The sequence below is a fragment of the Typopeltis vanoorti genome, chromosome 14 (genome assembly GCF_054136105.1).
Source record: "Typopeltis vanoorti isolate ZY-2024b chromosome 14, IOZ_Tvanoo_1.0, whole genome shotgun sequence".
In the NCBI taxonomy this organism is placed as follows: Eukaryota; Metazoa; Arthropoda; class Arachnida; order Uropygi; family Thelyphonidae; genus Typopeltis; species Typopeltis vanoorti.
This window is the reverse complement of record NC_143562.1, coordinates 75550177-75575596: the sequence shown is the minus strand read 5'-3', so window position 1 is coordinate 75575596 and position 25420 is coordinate 75550177. Positions and strand designations below refer to the sequence as shown.

Genomic DNA, 25420 nt, shown 5'->3' with positions numbered 1-25420 from the left:
TACAAAATTAACACACTCTGAAACACGGTCACGTATCATATTGAAGCAATACCTGTTAGGAGTTTTCTATTATGTGGGTGTGATTTTGGCAGGCAGTTTATTTTTTTTTTAGGATCGTGACTAGCTATGGGGAACACCGAATAATGCCTACAGCTATAATTTCGTCTACTGGTAATATTTTTTCTTATATTATGAAACGTATAGGTGTTGGGACTTACTGCCTTATTCAAAACAGCACTCATAGACTCGGAACGGAATATAGAAGTGACTCAATCAAATCTTTATTGGTAATTTTGTCAGTTTGGAACAAAACATCTTTCTGTTACAGAACTATGCACTTCCCGAAACCTCTTTCGTCATTTTCTTCTGTGCTTGATAGTTTTGTGTTACTGGTTTTCCGCCCCAGTCCAAGACTTGCCATCAACATTCCTATGGAGCTGAGTCTTCGGCTTATTCGCCTGGACGTTCTTCGTGTTGACGGCTCTACTTGAGGTTGTTCGATTATACGTGCCTGTTGCAATATTTCAGTAAAGAGTTCATTTACGTTCACGTTGTATTTAGCACTTGTTTCCATGTATCGACAATTTTTCATCGCTTCGCATGCCGTTTGTGCTGCCATCTGGTGAGAAACCTGTCTGTTCTCTGTTAGGTCCGATTTGTTGCCTACTAAAATAACTGGTACGTGAGGCCCTGTAAAGATAGTGAAAATACGAATTAATTATTGTTTATTTATTTTTATTTATTTATTTATTTTTTATTTTTTGTAACGCTCTCTGATATTGCTTATGAAAAGCAAGTTATGTGTACGGTACTTCTAGCACTATACACAAAGATCAGCGCACTTTTTACAAGTGGTATGCTGAAGAGATCACTTATAGCAGACCGGCCCTGGACTGTAAGGACTCATTCATAAATTACGTAGTACTTTAAGACTGGGGAAGTCCTCTTAGGAGAGTAAGCCGGGGGGTTCAGTTCATTATATTACATAAATTGGCACTTCTGACGTGTGTTTTAATGTGTGAGCGACTTTAAACATTACTGTACATGGTTTATGGATGATCCCTTAAATTTAATAGACAGGTCTGCTCATGCTGCCGAAGCAGTGGATACAAATAAAAACATTCGGGTGATTGCGTTGTCACAAAATGACAACATAAAAACGCCAAACTATTCTGCTATATTATCGTTACTAAAGGCCCAGCTACAAAACTATGGAATAAGTTGCTCAATCGCATGAGTGTAGTCAAATGAATGCTACGCTTCTTAGTTTACATCTTGCCTCCGCTGCGTAAATAGACTTGTACTAGACATTTACTAGTACTTGACATTTAATGAATATTTTCACTTCTAGATGCAAATAAGTTTATCGAGTTTAATTTTCCATTCTTCTTATGATTTCTTTGGTCTGTCTTGACGTTTATGATACTTTAATCATGTAACTCTCTTATATTGCTTACAAAAAAAAAGCAAGTTATGTGTACGGCACTTCTAGCACTATACACAAAGATCGGCGCACTTTTTACAAGTGGCACGCTGAAGCGACCACTCAACTCATCTTAGTAGATTGACCCTGGACTATACGAACTCATTCATAAATTACATAGCACTTGAAGACTGGGGAAGTCTTTTATGACAGTAAGTAATAAAATAATAGTGTGTAAGTAAGAGCTGTGCAAGACAGCTCTTACTTACAGGAGCCTAGCAAAATTTGCAGTAGTCTGGAAATATTCAGTTATCAGTCAAACAATCGTTTCTTAAGTAACCTTTTCTAAGGGCATAGTAAACCAAACACTGGATTAGTTTTAATTTTATGTGAATTTGTGGACACTTAATAACTGACTCCTTAATTTCAAGCATCGCTATTCCTCTAAATATAGAAGCTACCAAATAGTATTGTTCTTACTTCATTTCATACTTTCAATTCACTAAATATAATTATTGGTAATTTTTAAATGGGTTGCAAGAAATGGCGTAAATGTTCCATAATATGTCAGTTGCGTACACTGCTGAACTTAGTGTTCAGCAGTGTACGCTGAAGAAAATGCTCAAAATAGAAAGCACTATTTTTCTTACTTATTGTTCTATTTACATACTAAATAATAGGAAGTCTGATACAGAATTTTTTATAAAAAAATAAAACTGGATAAATCTTTCACTGATAAATTGTTTTGATTCTTCCAATGATTGTGAGTGATGTACATAAAGTTTCTATCTTTAACATCTACAAATGTGACGTTATCAAAGGAAAGATATTTAAGAAAGATTGCTTTTACAGTTTATCACTACGTTTTCAGTTGATGGTTTCCCATCAACTGTAACTGTTTAGGGGAAATATGCAAAAAAAAAAAAAAAAAAGTATTCATATTCATGTCGCGTGTGCAGATTAAGATCGTGAGTAAATATTTGACTCGAGAAAATGGAAAATCCTAAGAGAGAGAGAGAGATTCTTATGAGCCATCTCGAGATCGATCTCTCTATACTGAAAGAAACAGACACACGAAAACAAAAGAATTCTTTGAAGAGTAAAGCGGAATTGAATTCTATCCTGGAGACGAAACTTGGTCAGTGGTAATTAGGAAGTTGTGAACATTATTTTAACTACAGGGGTATTATTTCCTTAAGAACTAAGTAGACTTAGAAAGTTTGGAATTAGCTTCAAATGTCTACCGAAGAGCAGAATAATGACTTCACATGCATTCAGTATACTCTCTGTCTCTAAATTCATGGTGATATTCAATTATTATATTTTAGCGCTATATTCTTGTTTATTTTAGAAAATGAATTATAATTGAAAGTCACGTCTGGAATAAATTTATTATAAGCAAACTTTTTTTTTTCTTATATGAAAATCATTTTTGTGTTCGCTGAGTCTTGGGTGAATTAATGTCGAATGACAGATTTTTGAAATCAATTGCTATAACGCATCGAATTCATTTCAGTTTTGATTTAAATCAAACCAATTTCAGTATCTACATTTCCAGTAACTGCTTTGTTATATAAAACTAGAAAAAAGTTCGTTATCACTTGTTGTGATGATCAATAATGTCATTGCACAACAGTCCATTAATAGTGAGAGCTGACAAAACATAAAATACATTTTGTAGTTTGCTCAAATTAAGGAAAATGCTCAAATAGAAAGTATTCTAATCAGAGCTATCCAATTTGTTATGTAATCGCAAATAAAAATTACTTGCCTCACCTCTTAATTTGTTGATCAGTTCCCACAGTTGCGTTGCTTCCTGTAGCGATTGAAGACTGTCCACTGAGAACACAAGAACAAATCCTCTTCCAGATCGAATGCTGAGCTCTCTCATAGCCGGAAAGTGATGAGATCCGGCTGTATCCAGAATCTCCAGCGTGTGAAATATTCCATCTGTGGGAACACAATATTACAGTAGCATCAGTTATAAATGGCTTCTACAGAGCGTCATTTAAACATCATCTGAAATAGTAGTATAAGTGCAGGTGGAATAATAATAAAATGTGCCTGTGTGTGGGAGACCACTGCTTAGACACAACTGTAATAATAAACGTATTTCGTTTATTAATTACATATATTCTCCGGTTTTGCGGAATTAAAAACCTTGTTACACTCGCAAGAACTGGCTAACTCACCTTCACCGAAGTTCCTTACACTACGATGATCCAATCTACATCCTGATCAATTACTTAAATACCTACTTAGATCAAGTTCCTATTTACGTTGTCCAGGTTTCGATTTTTTACTTCTCTTGCAGGCATTAGAAGTAGTTCTCTTTATCTTACAACTACAAGTTCATCTGCTGCGAACCCATTATTACGTGATAAGAAAACCCAAGTTATCTCAAAGGAGAAAGAGAGGGAAAAAAAAAAAAACGATCTCCTCTGCATGAAACCGACCAACTTACCTGGGGTTGAAAAGCCTCTTTTTATCCAGAAATTGTTTTTCGCATCAGCGACAAGAATCCAACCTATTAGCATATTATTTAATGGACGAAAATTGTATCGCCACCAATTATTAAAACATGAAAAACAATACGTTTATTTTACATCTTATATGTAGCATATTATTTAGAATTCATACATTTTGGAGTATAGTATACTATAACATGTTTAATTAAGCATCTCCATAATTACGCACACTTAACGACGTACTCTGCAATGTATCTCTGAAATTTGGGTTTTGAGGGATGAGAGACCAGCACCCGGATGGAGACACATTTATCTCGGTGGCAATCCAGTTTAACTCTAAGCGGAGTAACAAGCGAATGACATCTTAGAAGGAGATGAAATTTATTTAGCAAATACCCACTGTCCTAGTTGCTCAGTATGCAACTAGAATATGCAATCCCAGTATCATAAAATTGAATATCACAATATGCAAAGAATGAAAGAGTTGTTCTTTATGCCATCATTGTATTATAATATTTCTGCAAATGTGATGAGTAATTCTGAAATGTGATGCTTTGAACTAATAATCGATATAGTCATAGTAACTAAAGAATGAACTTTCTACAACCATCTCGATAAAAAATTATTTAAAAGCGGAACTTTATATATTTTTTAAATGTTAAGTCTCTTAACTGCAATTGACTCACCTGAAAATGCCAGTCTACGATTTCAGAGCCACAAAAGAAAAATTTTCCTTTTGAGAAGACGATCAATGTCGTATTAATATAACACTGTACATCATTAATCAATATGTGCAAGTGTTCATTTTAAAAATTAATCAGTTGGAAGTAACAAGCCCGCTACGGCAATATATAGGATTTATCAGATTCCTTCGAGTACTTTTATCCACCTATACTATTGTGACAAATATTGCTTCTGTATGGAAGAAAATTTCAGTGTAAACAAGAGGGGCTAAAGCTTCGGCACACAAGGTGGCGATGCAGTATTAAATATTGAGCAGACGTGCATTCTCATTAAAGAATGCACGTCTGCTCAATTCATAAGAAATCAATACGTTCAGCATTATGATGTCTAGTCCAGCATTTCTAAATTAACAAACTCCGAGAAACACGATCATGGACATGACGGTGAAATAAGTGATAAATTTAGCCAACAGTTTCTTAGAAAATAAATATTGTAACTAGGAAAGAAGCTAACCTGCAGATATAGTACCAGTAAGATGCTAATTTCGATATTTTAGATTTCAATAAGATGGGAATATATTGCATTCAATTAGAATAGCTTTTTCTATTTTATTTATTTTGATAACATAATATCAAAAAGCATTATCTGCTTTAAACTGACCATCTTATGTAACTTTTGCTTTGAATGAATCATATATAAATATGTTTTTGTTTATTGGAAGTCTTGGATTGTAATGTGGATGTATTTCTCTTTCTATGACACAGTTCACTTTTGATTCGATTTTTTTAATCCTTTGTAAATCACATGACGAGTTTGTTATTCGTTCATACTTAAACCAAACTGCGAGGAACATTAGTAAATACAAACGACAATTGCGAGACATATTTGTAGATTGCACGGGCACCTCCATGGAGTCCGAAGACATCGAGGGAGATCCAAACTATTCACTCAATCTATCGTACCTCTCCTTGAACTCATTAACGCACAAAGCACTCACAACTGAATCTGGCAACCCATTGCACTCATCCACGACCCTCCAAACAAAATATCTAGTCTTCACACCCCTACTTACCATACCTTTGTTCAACTCCCAGGGATCAACCCTTGTTCTGATTCCTCCAGCACAAGTGTTGAAACATTTCTCCTGCATCAATCCTATAAAATCCTTTAAGTATAAAGGGTTTTATAGGATTAACATAAATTTTTCTATCATATCCCCTCTTTTTCCTCCTTTCAACCAACTTCTGCAATCCACAGACCCCCAGTCTATCTTCATAGGGAAAATTCCACATACCACTCACCATCTTGGTCACACCTATGAATCTTCCCCACCCTCAAGAAGCCCAGGAGACTAGACTTGAGCACAGTAATCCAAATATGTACGTATCAAGACCTTATAAAGAGGAATAACAACTTCCTTATCTCTACTTGTTAATGTGATTTTCAATAGCCAAATCAACGAGGGAGATTCTGGAAACAACGTGGAATCAACCTTGAACACAGACCTGAACATCCTGGAAGAGTACTTCAAGCAGTGGTACTTGAAGCCAAATCCAACAAAAACTGTGTCCACAGTATTTCATCTGAACAATGCAGAGGCGAATCGATACCTCAACCTTTCTTCTGTGGAAAAATGGTAGAACACGAGCCAAACCCGAAATACCTAAGAGTGAGCCTGGACAGAAGCCTAACCTATAAAAGGCACATCACCAACCTGTCCAACAAAATTAAAACGAGAAACAATATCATTTCAAGGCTTGCTGGAACAACCTGGGGTTGTGGTGCAGAAGTCCCAAGGTCCTCTGCACTAGTCCTTGCATTGTCTGCAGCAGAATATTTTACCCCTGTATGGGAAAGAGGTGCACACACTAACATTATAGACACCCAGCTAAACTCTACCATGCGCACAATTAGTGGGACAGTGAGAAGCACCCCTATCTCGTGGTAGCCTGTCTTTTCTAACATTGCTCCACCAAACATATACGGAGAAGACAAGCCTCGATTAAAGAATTTAATAAAGCAATGAGCAACCCACTCCTGCCCCTGCAACAGACTCTCATAAATCCACCTAGTCTTCGCCTAAATCTTGAAAGCCTTTCTGGTCCATGGACGAACTCTCTTCAGATGCCCTGCCATGTGGAGAGGATACTAGTCCAACAATCTCCCAACAAACGGCTTCCTGATTAGAAGATCCCTGTGCTCTGCAGCCTGGTTTTGCTCGTCCTAGAAGATTTGGTCATCAATCAACAGGATCAGAACTAACCAGGGTAGATGTGGCTACTGTTAGACCACCCTTATTGCGATTGTTCTCCAGTGGCTCAGACGATTACTCATATTGTGAACGACTGCCCTAGGCGCCAATTTCACGGTGGTGGTCTACAGGACATCCACACGGTGACAGATGAGGCCTTGGTTTTCCAGACTGGACATTGACCTGTAGCTGTTCTGTATTCCTTTTGCCATAAGAATAAATTAAAATAAATAGCCAAATAATCTTATGGGCTATCTTAGCAATTTGTTCTGTAAATTTTAACTCTCTGTCTACTACCCCTAAATCTTTAGGTTCATCTATTTCCTGGAGTACAGTGTCATTAATGAGATACGCAGCTTTTAATCTATTTATTCCAAAATGCATAACTTTAAATTTCTCGACATTAAATTGACATCCATTAACTTTTGCCCATACTGACAGCCTATTTAAATCTTCCTACAAGCTCTCCACATCGCCTTGATTAACTGTTACTCTACCTAATTTCACATCATCAGCGAACAACTGAATATTTCCTTTCAAGCAATGATCCCAGCACTGAACCTTGTGGCACACCACTAGTCACCTGTCTTCTCCTCGATTCTGTCCCTCCATATACCACTTTTTGATATCTGTCCAGCAGCCACCCTCTTATCCATTTAACCAGTGTCATATCCATTCTCATTCGTTCCAACTTACGCATCAGAGTTCCATGTGGTATTTTGTCAAATGCCTTTGCAAAATCTAGTAAAATCATCGTGTAGCCATTTCCTTGATCAACTAAACTGTTACTCTATTATAAAAAGATATTAATTTTCTAAGGCATGAGTGATCCTTCAAAAAACCATGTTGGCCCTCATCCAGTATGATATTTTTATCCATCCATTCTTGAATTTTCTTTATGACCAATTTTTTCCAGTACTTTTACCACCACGCCTGAGATACTGATTAGTCTCTGATATGGTACTGCAGTCTTAGAACCTCCTTTACTCAAGGGAATTATTTTGCCCTCTTTCCACTCCCTTGGAACTGTACCAGGGCTGAGACTTAAATTGAAGAGACTAGTCAAAGGCATTTGCCAGTTACCTTGCATCCTCGCGAAACCTGAGCTGATATTCCATCTAATCCCACAGCTGTATTTACATTGAGATTCTGCAATATCCTAAGAACCTCCAATTCATTCACCTCTGCTCCCACATAAGTATCTGTCACATATGTTAAAGCAGTAGCCTCACTTGGATGATATACCATTGCAAAGTGGTATGACCATCATCCCTCCTTAAGTTACTCCTCATGACCATCATCACTCATTAAGGTTAATCTGCCATAATCGTTTTTCCACTTACTTGCCACATAACGAAAGAACTTTTTGGAATTTCCTTTGGCTTGCTCGGCTAGATTCTTCTCATAATCTGATCTTGCCATGCTGGTCACCTTTTTTGCCTGAGTCTTGTGCCGTTCGTGAGCAGCACATGCTTAATATCATTAAGCATGAGGTGCAGAAAAGAAAATGCTATGGATGGATTATAAAGAGATATGTGACCAGCAAATTCTTCTTCTGCAGCTCATGCTTAATGATATTACTCATCCATTTAACTCCTACCTGATTATTCCTTCTTACCTTAGGTATACAATTTAATATTGCTTCCTCTAGGTGACCCTTAACCATCTCCCATGCACTACTAATATCCTTACCCTGCAGGTTTTTATGCCATGGCACAGATTTAAGCTTCTTCCTAATCTTGAAATTCCTATGATAAATGTTCTGTGAGTAATGGTTAGTGCTGCCTCGATGAGGCAGAAGTCATTTACGAGACAATAATAATAATACACACTTTTTTCAGGAAGCAAAACATATCAGAGAATAAACAACAATAACCAAATTCTGAAAGCTTCTAACAGCAGTTGTTTTGAAACGTATAATATTAATATACGATAGCATGGCACCTTAAACAGGAACGAGGGCTTCCTGATTCATCACAACTGGAACTTGTAAGTTTATGCAACCATCAGATCTCCATTATGTCAATAACAATCTAAAGCCTTGCAGAACATTGAACGTTTCTCGCTTCTCAAATGACGCAACGTGACTACGTTTAAAAACAACTTCTACTAGAAATATTCAGATTTTGTGTGTGTGGGGGAGGGAGAGTTTTCTCTACTACAGCTATCGTCCTGGTGAAGTTATTGAATGTAAATAATAAATAGCACAAAATGTTTAGCTTATTATTTTTTACATCAAATCCAAGAATGAATTACGCAATTGCAGTTTTTGTTATTCGTTCAATTTTATTTCACAAAACTGAATATATTGTAGAAGTCATAAGCTTTGTGATTTACTCATTTATCCATATTATGCAAATTTCAGTATGGAGCATATCATAGACAGTTCCATTGTTGTCAAGTAGGGAAGCAGATACCTTCAGCCAAACTAATCACGTGACGTCAATCTTAGTGGGAGTACTTGTCGGAGGTAAGTGTTTATTACTTTTTTCCGTTAAAATATCTCGACTTTTTAAAGAAATACGAAGTCTGTGCTGAACGATAATATAACTTGAATACAGATTTTCTGACATTGACTGAAGGCGTGCCTTTTAAATAATATTTTAAAGTAATTTATGTGAATTTTTATCTGTTAGCAACCTTGTTTGTATTATCAACTATTTGTTATGCCGATTGAATTCATATAGTTTGCCGTGGTCATTAATTGGTATTATACTATTGTGTCCTTTTTAAAGAGAGGTGGCTCTGCAAGACTTACTACTATATCCCTCTCCAACCGTTAATTGTCATAATTAACCTAATAACTTTTAATTAAACTTATCTAAACAAAATACACTACCACTTGGTAGCGCGATAGCGTTTTGCAGGGTGGGATGAATATCCCAGTGACGATAAAGATTGTGTCTAACACGTTCTTTTAATTTGGGACATCCTGCCGTATTATGATTTACGAAAAGTCGGATTATGTTACCCTACTTGCAACTGTATTTGCAGGCGCTACGTTTTCTCTTTTTAACCTTGTTTGGTGATAAGAAATAGAACTCGGTGTGCCTTATATGGTACCCCTCCCCCCAATACAAAAATAATGGTATCTGTAGAGAGAGAAGCTTGTAGTTCATCTGTGCGCAACATGAAACGGATTCATAAATGTGATTTTGATGTACAGAGCTTAATTTTCTTCTCAGTGCTTCACAAAATAGTTACCCAGAATAGAGAATAAAGGACTAGCCATCGTTTCGTTCGCCATTTTACATAAAATAATTTTTTGTGGCAATCCAAACTATGAATAGTTCATGTATAGCATATTTTTAGAACTTTGGATAATCTAATGGGATCAAATAATTCCGGAATTCTGCTATACCAAATATGGAAATTTTTCAAGCTACTTCACGCCTCCAGTAAAATGGTTGGTGGTTTCACACCGAGAGACGAAAATTATCTACCACCTGAAGATGTTCACAGTCATGCCTCAGTGTGATTAGAACCCACAGCCAATTTAGTGGGATACTCTATTCCCAAAGAGAAGGATAGTACGCCTTACTTGTTAATTCACATGTCTACAAGTTTTAGTTTGTAAGAATGTTATGTTTTCAAGCAATCTTTCAAGAGGCCTTTATAAAGAAAGGATATTTCAACTGAATGTTAGACTCGCACAGAAGGGGGGGGGGGGGAGCGGGTAGAAGGTTTCATCATCATGAGAACTCGATGTTCTTCCGCAAAACAGATCCAGAATACACGCAATTAACAGACCTAATATACTTAGGCATGGTAGCCTTAGCTTCGACATAATTCGAAATAACCCAACTTCCTACTAAATGCAAGTAGGTGGAATTTCCCCTTATAGTCTGATTGAATTTCGTATCAATGTACTAGATCGAGTTTATTCTTTTGAATTATGGATCTTTTACATTTTCTTTTTAGTTTCTCATTAAAGTTATTTATCCAGTTTTAAACTATTTATTCCCTCCGTAGCAGTCGCAAGAATGATTGCGACATTTGTTTTTCGTCCAAGGCAGTGTTTTTCAAACTCTTTCTGGAAAGGCCCACTAGCCGATACCCCATTCTTTATCAATAGGTAGAGATGAGCCTTCATATGCTGTCTCTAAGTGCAAAATTGTGGAGTAGTTGGCATAACACATACACAATCATAATATATTTTCTGTGGAAAATTTAAGTAGGAGGAAAATTAAGGACTATATTGCGCATTTCTCAGCACACAGTGGCTGATTTTATGTACACTCGCGCGTTGAAATATTCAGTTTGCGGCAAAATTTATGCATATTATATTGAAATTAAGCGAATTATGTAAACGAACTATTTTTAATTAATAGGAATTTTTAACATGTTCTAAACTGTACAATCCAAGATAAAATATTTATTTACTAATAAAATTTTCTTCCATCCCACTAGTGGACCGCGGCCAGCAAGTTGAGAAATGCTGGTTTAATCTGCTACAGTGTATATTATATAATACAGAGCCATAAACGAGCTAAGATAAGATAATTCAAGAAAACTACCGCAGTTTTTCAAGACACTTGAATCCTCCACTAAATACATGGTAGTCCCCCGCTGAATAATACTATTAATTTAAATGCTAGAGATATTGAATACGAGGTACTTCTGTAACCTTGTAGAAAAGCTTCTGGTTTCATAACTAGACTGGAAGATTGAAATCCATTATAGATGCGAATCTAGTCACCGACTAGAGCAATTATTTTTAGCTAGGTTCTTAATCGGTCTCTGACACAGGCAAGTAAGATTTTCTCTCGCAAACTTGGTTTTTAATCCGGTTAGAAAATTTTAATATAGAAACACCATTTACTAGAGTAAGAACACGAGATGGTAGCAGTAGCCTGTTTCTCTTGTCTCCAAGTCTTCAAAATCATCGGTAGCCATGAACTCAACAATAGATAGCACTGGTTTTTTGAACGTGGTTAGGACTGAAAGATTCCTAACCACTCTCTCTCGGGAATAAAAGTATTAAGAATGTTTGTTTTAATGCAGATATTCAGCATCAATCCAGAAGTGGGATTCTTATCTACAGCTTGTGTGATGAAAAATGAAATGCATATTGTTAACAAGACCGACAACGTAGGCTCCTTTCACTTAGTGAAAAGGATAAGGAATCAAATTCCATTGGTTTCATGGTGACGGTAGATTTTTTTTTTTTAATTTTCGCTGAGTTGTTTGGTTTGCGCAACGTGGGATTTCTCTGCTAAGTTTTCTCCAAGATGTGTTTCGAATCAAAACTCTTAAGAGGCGAAGATCCTTTTTATAAGTGTTTCAACTGAAGATGGCTTAGTCAGTCACATATGGAGGTTGAAGGAGTTTTCCTTCCACTTCCGTAAAGTGTGACGAATTACCCTGGGAAACGTTCACAATGGACAGTAAGACAGAAGAACACGTGCAATTAACAGGTATAATATATTGGCCTCAACGCCTTTATTATTTAAGCATTCGCTGTTGCATATGAAATTGGTCTCATTTGCCTGGCTGAAATACGTATGCGAGTCTCAAAATATTTTGAGACTGTAAACAGCAATTATAATCACTAGGTTTCCAAACGTATCACTATCTGAATTGAATAACATCTGCATAGTGTTAGCATATAAGGAGAATATATAGGAGAGTATAAATCGCATGCTATAAAGCAGAGCTGACCAAAATATACTGCTTGGAAAGAGGTCAATGGACACCTCCCCATGGACAAGTTGCATCGTGTCATGTAAGAAGTCGCGCGTTGTTTGTATCCGGTATAAATTCGAGGAATATGATGCTCGAAAGTCAGTACAACTATGTCCGAGTTAAATTGCTGGGAGAATGAACTGACAGTTTGAAGGAGGCGTTGTGATAGGATGCTATGTTGCAAGCCTATCTGTTCGGCAAAATTTTGACAAATTGGGCCATCCCAGGTCAACAGTCAGTGATACCATACTGAGATGGAAGCGCAGTAGTCCACTGCTGACCGCAGTGGACGACCCGTCACACTCACCAAAATTGACCGTAGGTTGCTACGAAGGATTATATGTAAAAACCACCATTCGTAGGCCGACATGTTGAATGTGGAGATCTGGGCATCGACTGGAACACGAATCAGCATAAAAACATTCAGAACAGAGGCTCACAACACGGGTTTCCATGGTAGGACTGCAGTATGCAAGCCCTACATTACCCGAGCCAACATGCAGCGTCATTTCCAGTGGTGCAAAGAGCGTGTACAATGGGACGTGGAAGCTTGGAAAACTGTTACTGAGCGACGAATAGTGCTACACTCTCAACCGGGCAGATGGACGGATGTGAGTGTGGCGGATGCCCGTTGAACGTCTCTTACCAGAGTACGTAACTCCAACTATGAAATTCGGAGATGGCGGTGTGATGGTATTGTTCTGTTTTTCCTGATTTAGTCACTGTTTGTGGAGCTACGAGAGGTATCTGAACAATGCAATGCTTCTTACTTTGTGTTTCTTTGGAACTGACCATTATCTCTTTCAGCAAGACAATGTACCGTGTCATAAGGCTGCTTCCGTAACTGCGTGGTTTGTGGACATGAACGTCACCACACTTGACTGGCTTCCACAGAGCCCTGTTGAACATCTGCGGGATTATTCCGTTTTTATGACCGCAGCAATGTCGTATTGAAATGACACAGAATCTTGGAATGTTTTACTACTGTAAAATGCAACACGCAGAGGGGGGGGGGACAGAATGCATTGAATCGTAGTTGTATTAATAATACCATACCTACTCCATAATTTCTTAACTGGTTCTCAAATTAGAAATATTTTACTTATACTTACCTTAACTGCATCTTGACCATGTCAATTCGAACCGACCTGCTGTGATTATCATGAATGACAAGAAGTGTTATGAAACTGATCAGTATTTTTACTTCAAACAATAAAGAAAAATTGCCTATCCCACTAAAATGATGTTGCAAATTAAGGTTTTTAATATTTTGATTCACTCCTTATTTATTAAGTCTAGTTATTCTGTTTCTTTGTGTATGGCAATAGAGATGAACTATATAATTACATTACGTTTGTTTGCAATTATTAGTATGTAATAAAATGTGTTCGGTTCAGTACAAACGGCAAACAGCTATTTAAACTGAAATTTGTAGTGATTATTACTTTAACTAACAAAAAAAAATAGACCATTTCGATTTTTGGTTTCTTTCCATTCAAAATAGCATCAAATGATCTACTATATATATATTATTTCAATAAATGTATGGCATTAATCACAAATGCAGTATTGACAATAATTTATTTGCATTGTATATTTTATTTAGAGCAAATACATAATATACAGTGCTCTTTTCATGTGTTTAGCTAGAAAAGGTCCCGCATAAATTTTATAAGAGATTTTTAACCGAAGAACAGGATTTTAGTATTAAAACAAAATCGGTATTCGATCAGTCAGGTCCTTGAGATGGCCCCAATTCAAATCTGTTTCATTGAAATCTTGAAATTGGCATTCCACGAAATACTTATAAATAGAATGGAAGTTATATAGCATTTCTTCCTTTCTCAACAACACAATAAAATCACAGTTGTATCTGTAAGTTTTAACCCTGCAACTCCGAAAGAAGCAACCATAAAATTCGCACTATCCACAATGATGTTGGAACATGAGGTGACTGACGCTGTCTTCCATAACCTCATTACTGATAGATCTACAAATCTTTGGTGGAAATGAGCTCATTTGATGAAGGATAAAACCGGATAATTATCAATTTTCAAAAGTTAGCGCTAAAACAGTTTCTATTGATTTCTTAATGCAGGAAAATGCATTACAGGGTTTGTTTTTTTATGAATATCATATGTATAAGTAACAGGTATTACATCAAATGAAATAAAGCCATAGATAATAATTTATTTAAAAAATGTTGTGCTAAGAGTGGAGAATCAAAGAAATAATATATTTTTAAATATGATTGATTTTATAAGTATGTAGGTAGGTATTCTTATGGCAGAGTTCAACTATAGTTCGATGTCCACTGTTGAAAGCCACTCTAGAGCCTCCTTTGACACTGTGTATCTCCTGCAGGTCGCTATGGAAACGCGAAGGGGCAGTCACTGATGATATGTTTGATAGTCTGTAGGATGTGGGTACAGTCATAGTAAGGGTAATTTGCCACATTCCATTTATGTAGGAGGTAGTCACATCTACCCCAGTTCGCCCTGATATTGTTGATAGTTGTCCATAGTCTTCTAGAAGGATGAAGCCGGGATGGCGGCTGCAGGAGTCTTTTACAAGAGAGCCATTTGTTGGCAGGTTCATAGTTCATTGTTGGTTACACATGTCGTGAATTGAAAGTGCTTGGCCAGAAAAGGCTCTAGTAATGTCCTAAAAATGGGTACCTTGACTTCATCCAGGTTCTAGGGGGATTTATAAGGGTTGAGTGGGGAGGCAGTAGGGAGTTATTTATTTTCTCCAGTTCTTTTGATAAAGCTTGTCTTCTTCATACATTTGGTGGGGCTATGTTGGAAAGCACAGCTAACCATGGCAGAGAGGTGGATTTCAAGGTCCCACTAATCGTGCGCATGGTTATGTTCAGTTAGAAGTCAATAATGTTTGTGTGAGCACTTCTTTCCCAGACTGGTGCATGGTACTCTGTAGCAGAGTAAACAAGGACCAGACCCAAGGTCCTGAGCACCTCGGCTCTGCAACCCCAGATAGTTCCACTTAGTCTTGAGATGATGTTGTTTCTCGTTTTTATTTTGCTTTTTTTTTAACTTTACAAGTTGCTCAGATATGACCTTCCCTTAGTAAACGTATGCTGTTCATTACAAAGAATAGATTTGCTGACAATCTATTTAGTATGTGAGCTCTTACCAACATTTCCGAAATCTTCACTACCACTCCAGAGATACTAATAGGTCGATAGATATATCAATCTTCGCATCACCCTTGTGGAATTGGATTATCATACATTCTTTCGACTCCTGTGGAATCTTCCTTGTGCTCAAACTCAAGTTATAAAGCCAGGGAAAGGGCGCAACCACTTTTACTGAACTCCCCCTTAGCATTTGCATTGAAATTCTATCAGTTCCTATAACTGAATTTCTATTTAGTTTATGCAACAGCACTAGTACTTGCTGACACACCTGAGTTTCTTCAACTAGTGTAGAAGTAGCATTGAGCTCCATATCACTTACTCCAATATGATAACTCTTAGCAAAATGGGAAGAAGATTGATATATCTATCGGCCTATTAGTATCTCTGGAGTGGTAGTGAAGATTTCGGAAATGTTGGTAAGAGCTCGCATACTAAATATTATTTAATAGACTTATTCTTTCACAATTGATTTTTTTTCTTTTCACAGAATAACGGAAAATTCTTTTGGGTTATTCTTGGCATGCAGAGCCAGTTTCTTTTCATATTCAGACTTAGTGTGAATATGAAACTGATGTGCTAAAATCTATGATATTGATATTTCTTGATATTCCTTCTACGTCATTTTTTTTCTTCAGATCTCTTGCTTAAGAAGATCTTTCATTTCGCACATCCATTTCATTCCTAGTCTATTTATTCTTCGAACTCTAGCAGCACATTCCTTTATTGCAGCATTAAATTGTAGTATATATATATATATATATATATATATATATATATATTGTCTTGCAGTAGATCATTAAATTAGACTTTTTCCTTATGAGATTTCATCCACCCAGCCAATATTCTGATAACTACTCATTTTATGCCCATACTAATTTGGCAATGCATTTCATCTTCAGCAGGAACTAATACGATAGGTCTGAAACACTTCACTATGAATTTCACCTAATACCACATAGCTCTTCAAACTACTACATGGAACATTGTTACATCATTCATATCTTTACCAGCGCATAAATTACACTTCCTCTTTCTATCCTACGTATACTCTCCTAAAATACTGTTACACTAAACAACTGCAGTTGGTATATCTGCCACTGAAACCAGATCTTACTAATGCCAACGATCTGCGGTAACAACATGTTCACCAAGACAGCAAATACGATCCACTTACTCCCGAAACTCCTATCATTCGTTTAAAGAATCCTAATATCTCCGTTTTTTTTTGCAGATCTTTATTTGTATCTAATACCTATCTTATACAGATAATCTTGCACATACTTGTCAAGTCAGAATCTGGGCGAGCACGCAATCGTTGTTTCATCACACGCATCTCCCTTATCATACATAATTTAGTCGTTCTTACGGGTTGATATTCACCATTTCTTCATCGTGATCTAGTTCTGTGACACTTCGTAGTAAGAGAGACAGGAAAATCAGATAATCCCAGTCAGTAATTTTTGCATATGCATATTCCTAATACAAAACACATTCAGCTGCTTGTACCTAGTTCTCGTAGGTACAAGAACTACCACTATTTTTATTTTATTTTCTTCTATAGCATTTGTAACGTTTTTGATTTTTCGCGCCCAGAAAACTTCAAGTAGTAATGCGGTCATCAGTGGTATGTTTTATAAGTGAATCATCATACCATATAAGCATCTTTCTTTCCATTCACGCTTACTTACCTGATTAGCATTATTCGATGGTATCTTACATACTTCTGTACTTTAGCTCTCATTTTGCTTATTTATTTATTTTTTATCCTTCCTGCGCTTATCTAAATTCCTGTGTTGTCTATTAATTTGTTTTAGTCTTGATCCTCATAAATTAATTTATTCTATATTCTCGTCGGTGTCAATACTAACATTTTTCTGTGCAGGAGGCAAGCTTCTTGTTCTCGACTTCATTATCAGTTTTTGTTGATGCTCTGTTGGTCTCATGTTGTTTTGGCGCATTACTTTAATTTGTAATATATCACCAAATTCACTAGAAAATAATTCAAAGACAGTCGAATATAATAAAAACACGAATTTAATTAATACTTAATTTAATCAATATACTATCAAACACTAATTATCCTAAGGACAAAAAACGAATAACACGTAAAACCTCTTTTACAGGAGCGATCAACACAACCTTTCATGATTTATCCTCTAATCCCAATTCGATATTGATAAAGCATATACTGCCATAGCTGTTGTCGGACTCAGAATTATTTGATACTTTAGAAATTAAATTTAGATTAAAGCTAAAAAAAATGATGTTTTTCTAGACAGTGTAAATCTACACTGGAAATGCGGATTCTAATTGTGTGTTTCTTCGTGGTATTGTTTTACGATGCTTCTTTTTTCTCAAAAATTAATTTCGTAAATACATATAAATTCGCTTCCTGCCTTCATTCCGATATGGCAGGGATTTTCATCCCGCAAAACACGCAATTAAAACAAATACAGGCGTCATAGCTTTTGGCTTCGGCCGTAGTTACAACCAAACCATCTTCTCTGAACTCCAAACCTGAATTTAATTTGAAAAACTCTTATTTGAAAAACTAAATCTAAAGTATCGTTCAGAACTCCCCCGCAACTGGAAAGTTGATCACTTTCATGTGGAAGCGCGTTTTTTTTTTTTTTTTTCAGCAAAACATATACAATTTTTTCCAGCAAAACTGATCAAATGGAATACACGCGATTGAACATGACACACTTAATGACGGCCTTATCTGTCATGGTTAAATGGTTAATGGCAAACAGCATATATATAAAAAAACAAAACTTTGGTTTCTCTAAAGTTCACTGTTCCCCCCCCCCCCCACACACACACACTTTTTTTTTTTTTTTCCCAATACTTGGTTTACTACCCCACTAGAATCAATTTGAACCACTTTCACAGAAAACTCAATATAATACAGCAAAACATGTCAGTAATGTCATCTCTTCCTTAAGCTTTAAATTTCCCTTGTTATCGTATTTCTTGGCAAAGAAATACGATTTAATACGAAATACGTCTTAAAAAAAATACGATTTGCTTTTTTGTTAAAACGATGAACATGAAATTTTTGCGTTTCTGACATCGATGCATACATTTCATCCTTTCTTTCGCATCTTTTGTACATTATTGTATCTAGCCTTCTCTGTTGCAACATCGTCTAAAGACTAATTTGACCTGCTTGGCATCATGTTTCCCTCTCAAGTACCGCATTACTGAAGATGGGAAACTACTATGGGACTACATTTTGTTGGATACAATGATTCATTGTTCTGAATTAATGACGACGGGAAATTGTATCTGGCTGTATTGATTAGACACAATATACTTCATCGTTCGCCTCTTTTTGTTGTTTTTATTTTATTATTCTGCTGGCGTTTTTTCTCATTCCATGTAAAAATTCATCCCCCTCCCACCTTCATCCTAAACAGAGAATAAATCATTGTCATTCGGCTGTTATTAAAGTCATGTTAGCCTTGCTCGCCTTCTTCGGAAGAATCCGAGTCATCCCCTTTGTTTAATGCTCGCTATTATGATTTTTCACTAAATCTTGCAAAAATATTGAATTTTTGCCATGCCCAAACACCCTGTAACATGCGATTTCGTTTGTCTGAAGGGATGTATACCAAGCTTATGCTAAAGCTTCTGTTTTCACTCTCTTTATTTTCCCCTTTCTTCTTCACTGCGCGAACAGTGGACAGCATGTCGACTAATATGGGAGAAATTCAAAGCAATATTCTTGTGATAGGAAAAGCATATGAACAGTAATTAGCAAGAGCCATTAGACTTCATAGTAACTTAGACGTCTGCTGTGCCTTGGTCGTATTCTTCAGTAAGAATGACTTCGAAGACTTCATTGAGTAAAAATGCATTCAGTGTTATTCTCAAAAATAATAATAATAAAAATAAAAATATCTTCATACTTATGCAATTCTGATCTACCAAAATTTCCCACTACATTTCTTTCTACTTGGGAAATCTTCGTCTACATGCTTTTTGCATGATATTTTTTTACTCCAATGTTATTCTTCAAAAACAATTAACTGTAATATACATTTCAGATCTTACAAAATTCTGTACAGAACTTCCTTAAATTCTCTCTCTCGCTAAGTGTATTCATTCTACTTAACATTTATCAGTTTATTCTCCATACGTTGTAAAACAGAGATTTTTATTGTGATTTTAGCACAAACTTATTATTCTTTTCCTTTCTTCCATGCCATCAAAACAAGTTGGAATCAATGTTTCGGCCCCAAACTGACTTTTCTTTTCCCTCCATCGTCATCATACTCTTCAAATTATCCTTCTCCATCAGTACTACTGAAAATTACCTCATACATAATGTTGACGTTAATTCCACTCCCTCCCCTATTTTAACTTGACTAATAGTAGCAGCCTATATGGATTCAGGAGTATTTCATGTTTTATATGATTGTTACAAAAAAGTATGTTGCACTTTACACTAGAAGATGCAGTTTTTCGAGACGAAAAAAGCAATTGCTGTAGATTTCAAAGAAAATTAGCTGTTCTCTCGTTCAGGGTAAAAGGTAACGTAGTGAAATCTCGTTTCTCATCTGAAGAGCGAGTTATTCTCCTTCTCTTTTTTTTTATATCATGTGACTAAAAGTGTAGATGTTCTGGGAGTGGAAGAATAGATTTAACTTTAGAATCATAATAGTTTATTATTATTGTATTTCTATCGCTTGATATAATACAGTTAAAATTTAATCAAATCTTTATTAATCAATAAACTCGTCCTTGATTTTATACGAAAGTATATACATTTATTTTTATTTATTTATTTTTAATTCATGTAAAGTCGCTGGGAAGGAAAGAAATATGCTACCTAAATGAAGATGTATATAATTTTCATTATTTCACAAAACTATGCTGCTTATTAAAGAATTGCCTCGTATATGGCTGATCATACAATACGATGTTAAGTCTGATTGTTCACCACTTAGCATTAAGCACTGACTTAAAGGATTAAAGATTGATCTTAATCTTTAAGACGCACTCCTGCGCTTGAATTTAGGAGAGATTGCAAACTTTGAATGAACAGCCGCCCTTTTGATTTGGCTATGGAAATGGAATCATGAAAATATTAAAGTCATACACTGCGGACACTTACATATAGCAGGCGCTCATGATACACGTGTTGTCATAAGTATACATAAAAGCAGTGAACATACAACTGCCTTATTTCAATCGAACTTATGGAGTATAATGCAGTCATTCCTTTATTTTCATTATTTTAACAAAACAGTTCGCATTAGATGTTGATATATATATATATATATATTGTTATTTGTGTTTTGCTATATTAAAATTCGAATTTACTTATTTTGTTTGTGATTTTTATTAATTCAATAGATCATGTATGAAGAACAATATGGTGTTCTTCATACGTGATCCATATTGTTCTTCATGTATGAAGAACAATATGGTGCACTAGTTGTTATTTCTAGTCAAAGATTGGAATTATAGCTCTGAGCATGTATTGGATTAAGCGGTCTTACGAGGAACAAATGGATTATTTCATCCTGATTATTGCTTTTCTGCAAAATTAAATTTCAGATAGTATGTTTTATAAAATCCCTCTTAAGAGACGTGGGTTCGAATCTTTTATAGGACCAGAGGAACCTTTATACGGTTTTTCGATTGAAGGTGAGTTAAGATTAATATAGGTTTATAAGATAAATTTATTTTATAAACTTATAGGGATGTGTGTGTTCTTAAATATTCAGTAAGCGTTTCTTTTATTCTATAAAGTAATATAATTGTACAAATATTTCAAGTGTGTGTCATCATTAGTCGATGTTTTCTTAACTTATCTGTTGAATAAGTGAACCTCAGTCAGCTTGGATGAAATCCTTTGGTTAGAAAGACCTGGATTTGAATCCCGTCCATCAGTGGGAGCCAGGCTAGTAAAACTAAGATTTTAGTAATACAGAGCTTATAAGTATTTTACCAGAACAAGTTACCATAAGGTGTTTTAACCTTATTAAATAAAAATCTCAGGAGGAGATATAACTGTAGAAAGTATTTTACTTTGGGTATAATAAATGTTAAAGATACCAAGCTATTTTAAACCTAGTTTTACTAAATACTTATAAGCTCTGTATTACTAAAATCTTGGTATTTCTAGCCTGGCTCCCACTGATGAGACCTCAATAAAGGTCGAAACTGGTCTGGGTAGTGGCCCCTTGCCTTTAATACAGAGCATCATGCATCCCCTTCATGAAGATGTGTTTTGGCATTAAGGGTAAATATTAAGATTAGTGATCAGAGCTTATTCTACTTTTACCATGAGTTGCCTTGGTCTTGCACTACGTGCAGGGTCAGCTAGGCCTGCAACACGCAAACTTGACTTGTTTGTCTGTTTGCTCACTTGGGAAATGGAGTAAAACCAGGTTTAAAATAGCTTGGTATCTTTAACATATATATATATATATATATATATATATATATATATTTAGCCCTAAGAATGAAATAAATTCCACCTTATCCCAAAGTTATCCCAAACTTACGAATGTCGGTCTATGTGCCTCACAAGCCTGCAAACACCGCAGTTTAATATTATTATGATCCATTGAATATGATATTTGGCAAACATGATTAATTGGTCCAAGTTTAGATGATAGTTTCCCTTTTTAAGGAAGTTTTGTAAAGGAAAAGTTTTTTAAGCTGTAGGATCTACGTAAATCTGTTATATCTGATACAGTTGTGACTTTTTTTTATTAGAATATTTTGAAACACAAATCATCTACTACATATAATTTGCAAATCATTAAAATGAACATTGATATTTATGTTTAATATAGAATGACGATAATGAGTCATTTTAATATATGAAACTTTATCCTTATCATCGTTAGTCATAGAATTAACATACATGCATGATTTCTCAGAACGCAATAGATTGTTGATTGACTTACCCGGCAGTTGAATGGTGTGTCGATAACAATCTTCTATTGTAGGTTTGTATGTACTGGAGAAGACACCTTCCAAAAGTTGTACTACTAACGATGTCTTACCAACTCCACCTGCTCCTAGTACTACGAACTTGTTATTTCGCATTGCAACCGATTTTCGGAAAGCAATATTAGAAATATACGTTTTTTAGAATATTGGTCACTGAGATTTTTGTATGATACACTTTATAAATCTGCCCAGAAGTTAATGATTTGGCTCAATCATTCGTATACCACCAATGTATCTTTTTTCCATCTTCCCGATGAGGTGAAGATAAACATAGGTATATAGTGGGTTGTACATTAATATATCACAAGGAAGAAAACTTTTTAGTTTTGTTTTCGTCCGCTAGAGGGACAAGAAAATTTCATTCTGTGACGTTCACTTTTTTTTTCCCTACCTATAAAGCGTGCACTTCACGTAAAGGACAACAAAGAAACGAATAATTAATGAAAGGTTATTTCTTTTTTGACATGTTTCGTTGCTCTTATGCATTGTTCAACTGTAACATTTATTCTGAAAGCTGAATAGTTCCAACTTATTCAAATCACTGCGACTTTGGTCATTGTATCCTGTCCATATATACACAGAGAGAGAGAGACATACTTGCAGTAGAAGATTGATTGTGCATAGGAAAGTTGTGAAATGGTTTCACGTACCTCATAACGCAGACCCCAAATAATTAAGGACGACAGGATGAGATGAGTTACGTTGACAACTGAAGGCAGTTCCGAAGCGAACAACCACTGTGTCTTTGGTGATATAGGAATCTTACGAAAGGCTCACGATGAGGGGAGTTTAGGTTTGACATGCGCATATCACTCTGCTTACACGTGGTAGAAATAGTGTGGGTCACAGATATTAGTTCTCAAAGAATTCTTTCTGTTCACATTAAATATAATCCAGAGATTTAAATTGTGCTCTAGAATGAGTTATTCCCAGCTTAGCAGACGATGTGCAAACTTCTTCCGTTGTCATGGCAACTTTGATGAATGAAGTCACAAGTTAGAATCGAAGGAGGTGTGCGCGGTCGCACTTATTCGACTTACGGCATTGGATCACAAGGAAGAATGAGAAGTAGTCTAGAATTTTCTTGTTTTTGCATGCGGTAAGTAACCTTGGCAACAGATCCAGACGTGGAAGAAATAGTCGAAGCTTTATAACGATTTTTTTTTAAAACCAGTTTAGGAGATTTTACAGCCTTCGTTGGCAGTTTAGTGAAAAGTGGATTAAAGAAATTCCTCTAAAGCTTACCACTTGTACCATTTTCTATTGCCAAGAGTATTCTCAGAATAAACATATCGAAGGCGTTGACATGGTTACTTCACCGTGGCCCTATTCAAAATTTACTGTGGATCTGCGTACACTACATTTCTTCTGAAACCGAACCGTTTTTACTTGGGATGATAATTTTTTCAAACGAAATTTGTGAAATCAAATTTCAATTGCAAATAATAGGCGAATGTTTACCCGCAACTCTTAAGAACTGCAATATCTGGTTTTTCTTTTGATTTAACCCTTTTTGATTTAATCAAATCCCCAATTAATCGTTTAGATTTTGCAGATGACATGTGAAGATATAGTGTCGTTTATGGTATTTTTTGCTATAAAGAAACGTTATTTTTAAAACAAAATTGTGCAATTTAAAAGTCAATAAAATTGACAGACGAAATGCAAGCCTTGTAAAACACTACCTTCGCTTAGGCCATTTGGTTCTATACCGAAATACTATGAAATATTAATGTGGCATTCTTTAAATATTTCCGTATAGATTTATAAAATATCATTAAGACAGAATGTGTGGGAAAAAAATTCACCAAGAAAACGAACAACTCATGCTGAGAATACTCACTTCATCGTCTTATTTATTTCTGCTTAAATCTCAAAAATAATCCATGACACGTCAAGATTAAGGACATCCATATTTAACTGCAGACATTTGTCACATTTTCCATAATTTAAGGGGGGGGGTCTGGGCGCGTGGCAGCAAGATCACCACACGCATACTGAAAAATTAAAAGCAGCAGTAAATACTTTACCCAAAACTTGCGATAGGATAATGTCAAGCTGCAATGATCACTGAGAAGTTGTGAAATCGTATAACTACTGGGTTGTCATTCTGAAAAATGATAATTTCCAACCGATTGGCAAATTTCCAGAATTTGCCGTTCCGTTAGAAAGAGACGTGAGTTCGAATCCCTTATAGGACCGGAGGAACCTTTTTATACGGTTTTCGATTGAAAGTGAGTTAGCCGATCTCATACACAAGTGGAAGGTTTTTCATCACGAAAAATAGATAAATTGGAGAGAAGACATGCACAATTAACATAATACAAGCCTCCTAGCTTTAGTTGCGTCTGCCATCATCACAACCAAACCAGTCGCCGAGAAAATCGTCATAGTGGGATGCATTTCTCTTAAACTTATGCTTCAAAAGCTGCATAGAGAAGAAATTGAGGGTTTAGTAATCCCATTTCATGAGTTAACGAAATTGTCTGCAGAGAAGCAGTGGTATTGGACTGTTCACTAACCACAAGATGTTAAGTTACACGAAAATTTAAGATTCATAATGTTGATAGGTCCACAGTATATCCAGATTCTGCTGTAGCCTTGGATATGCATATTATTGGCCTTCATAATTGAGGCAGAGAAGACAGAGTAATATAGGATAACCTCTTTTTGAAAAAGACAACACTACTATGATATTTTGAAGGTTGAGTACCCAAATATACTGTATTACTTGTATTGGATTATCAAGTACATTCCATACTTATAACAACATCTTACAT

General features: G+C 35.7%; 1 protein-coding gene across 1 annotated transcript; it reads right to left on the bottom strand.

Annotated features, from left to right (window-relative positions):
• Positions 1–322: 322 nt before the first annotated feature.
• LOC150099678 (ras-related protein Rap1-like) lies at positions 323–22736 on the bottom strand. The gene is made up of 3 exons (XM_090403477.1): positions 22595–22736; positions 3200–3373; positions 323–690 (listed from the first exon to the last, which is right to left on the bottom strand). The coding sequence occupies exons 1-3, from the start codon at positions 22734–22736 to the stop codon at positions 323–325; spliced, it is 684 nt and encodes a 227-aa protein (XP_090259603.1).
• Between the last annotated feature and the right edge of the window lie 2684 nt (positions 22737–25420).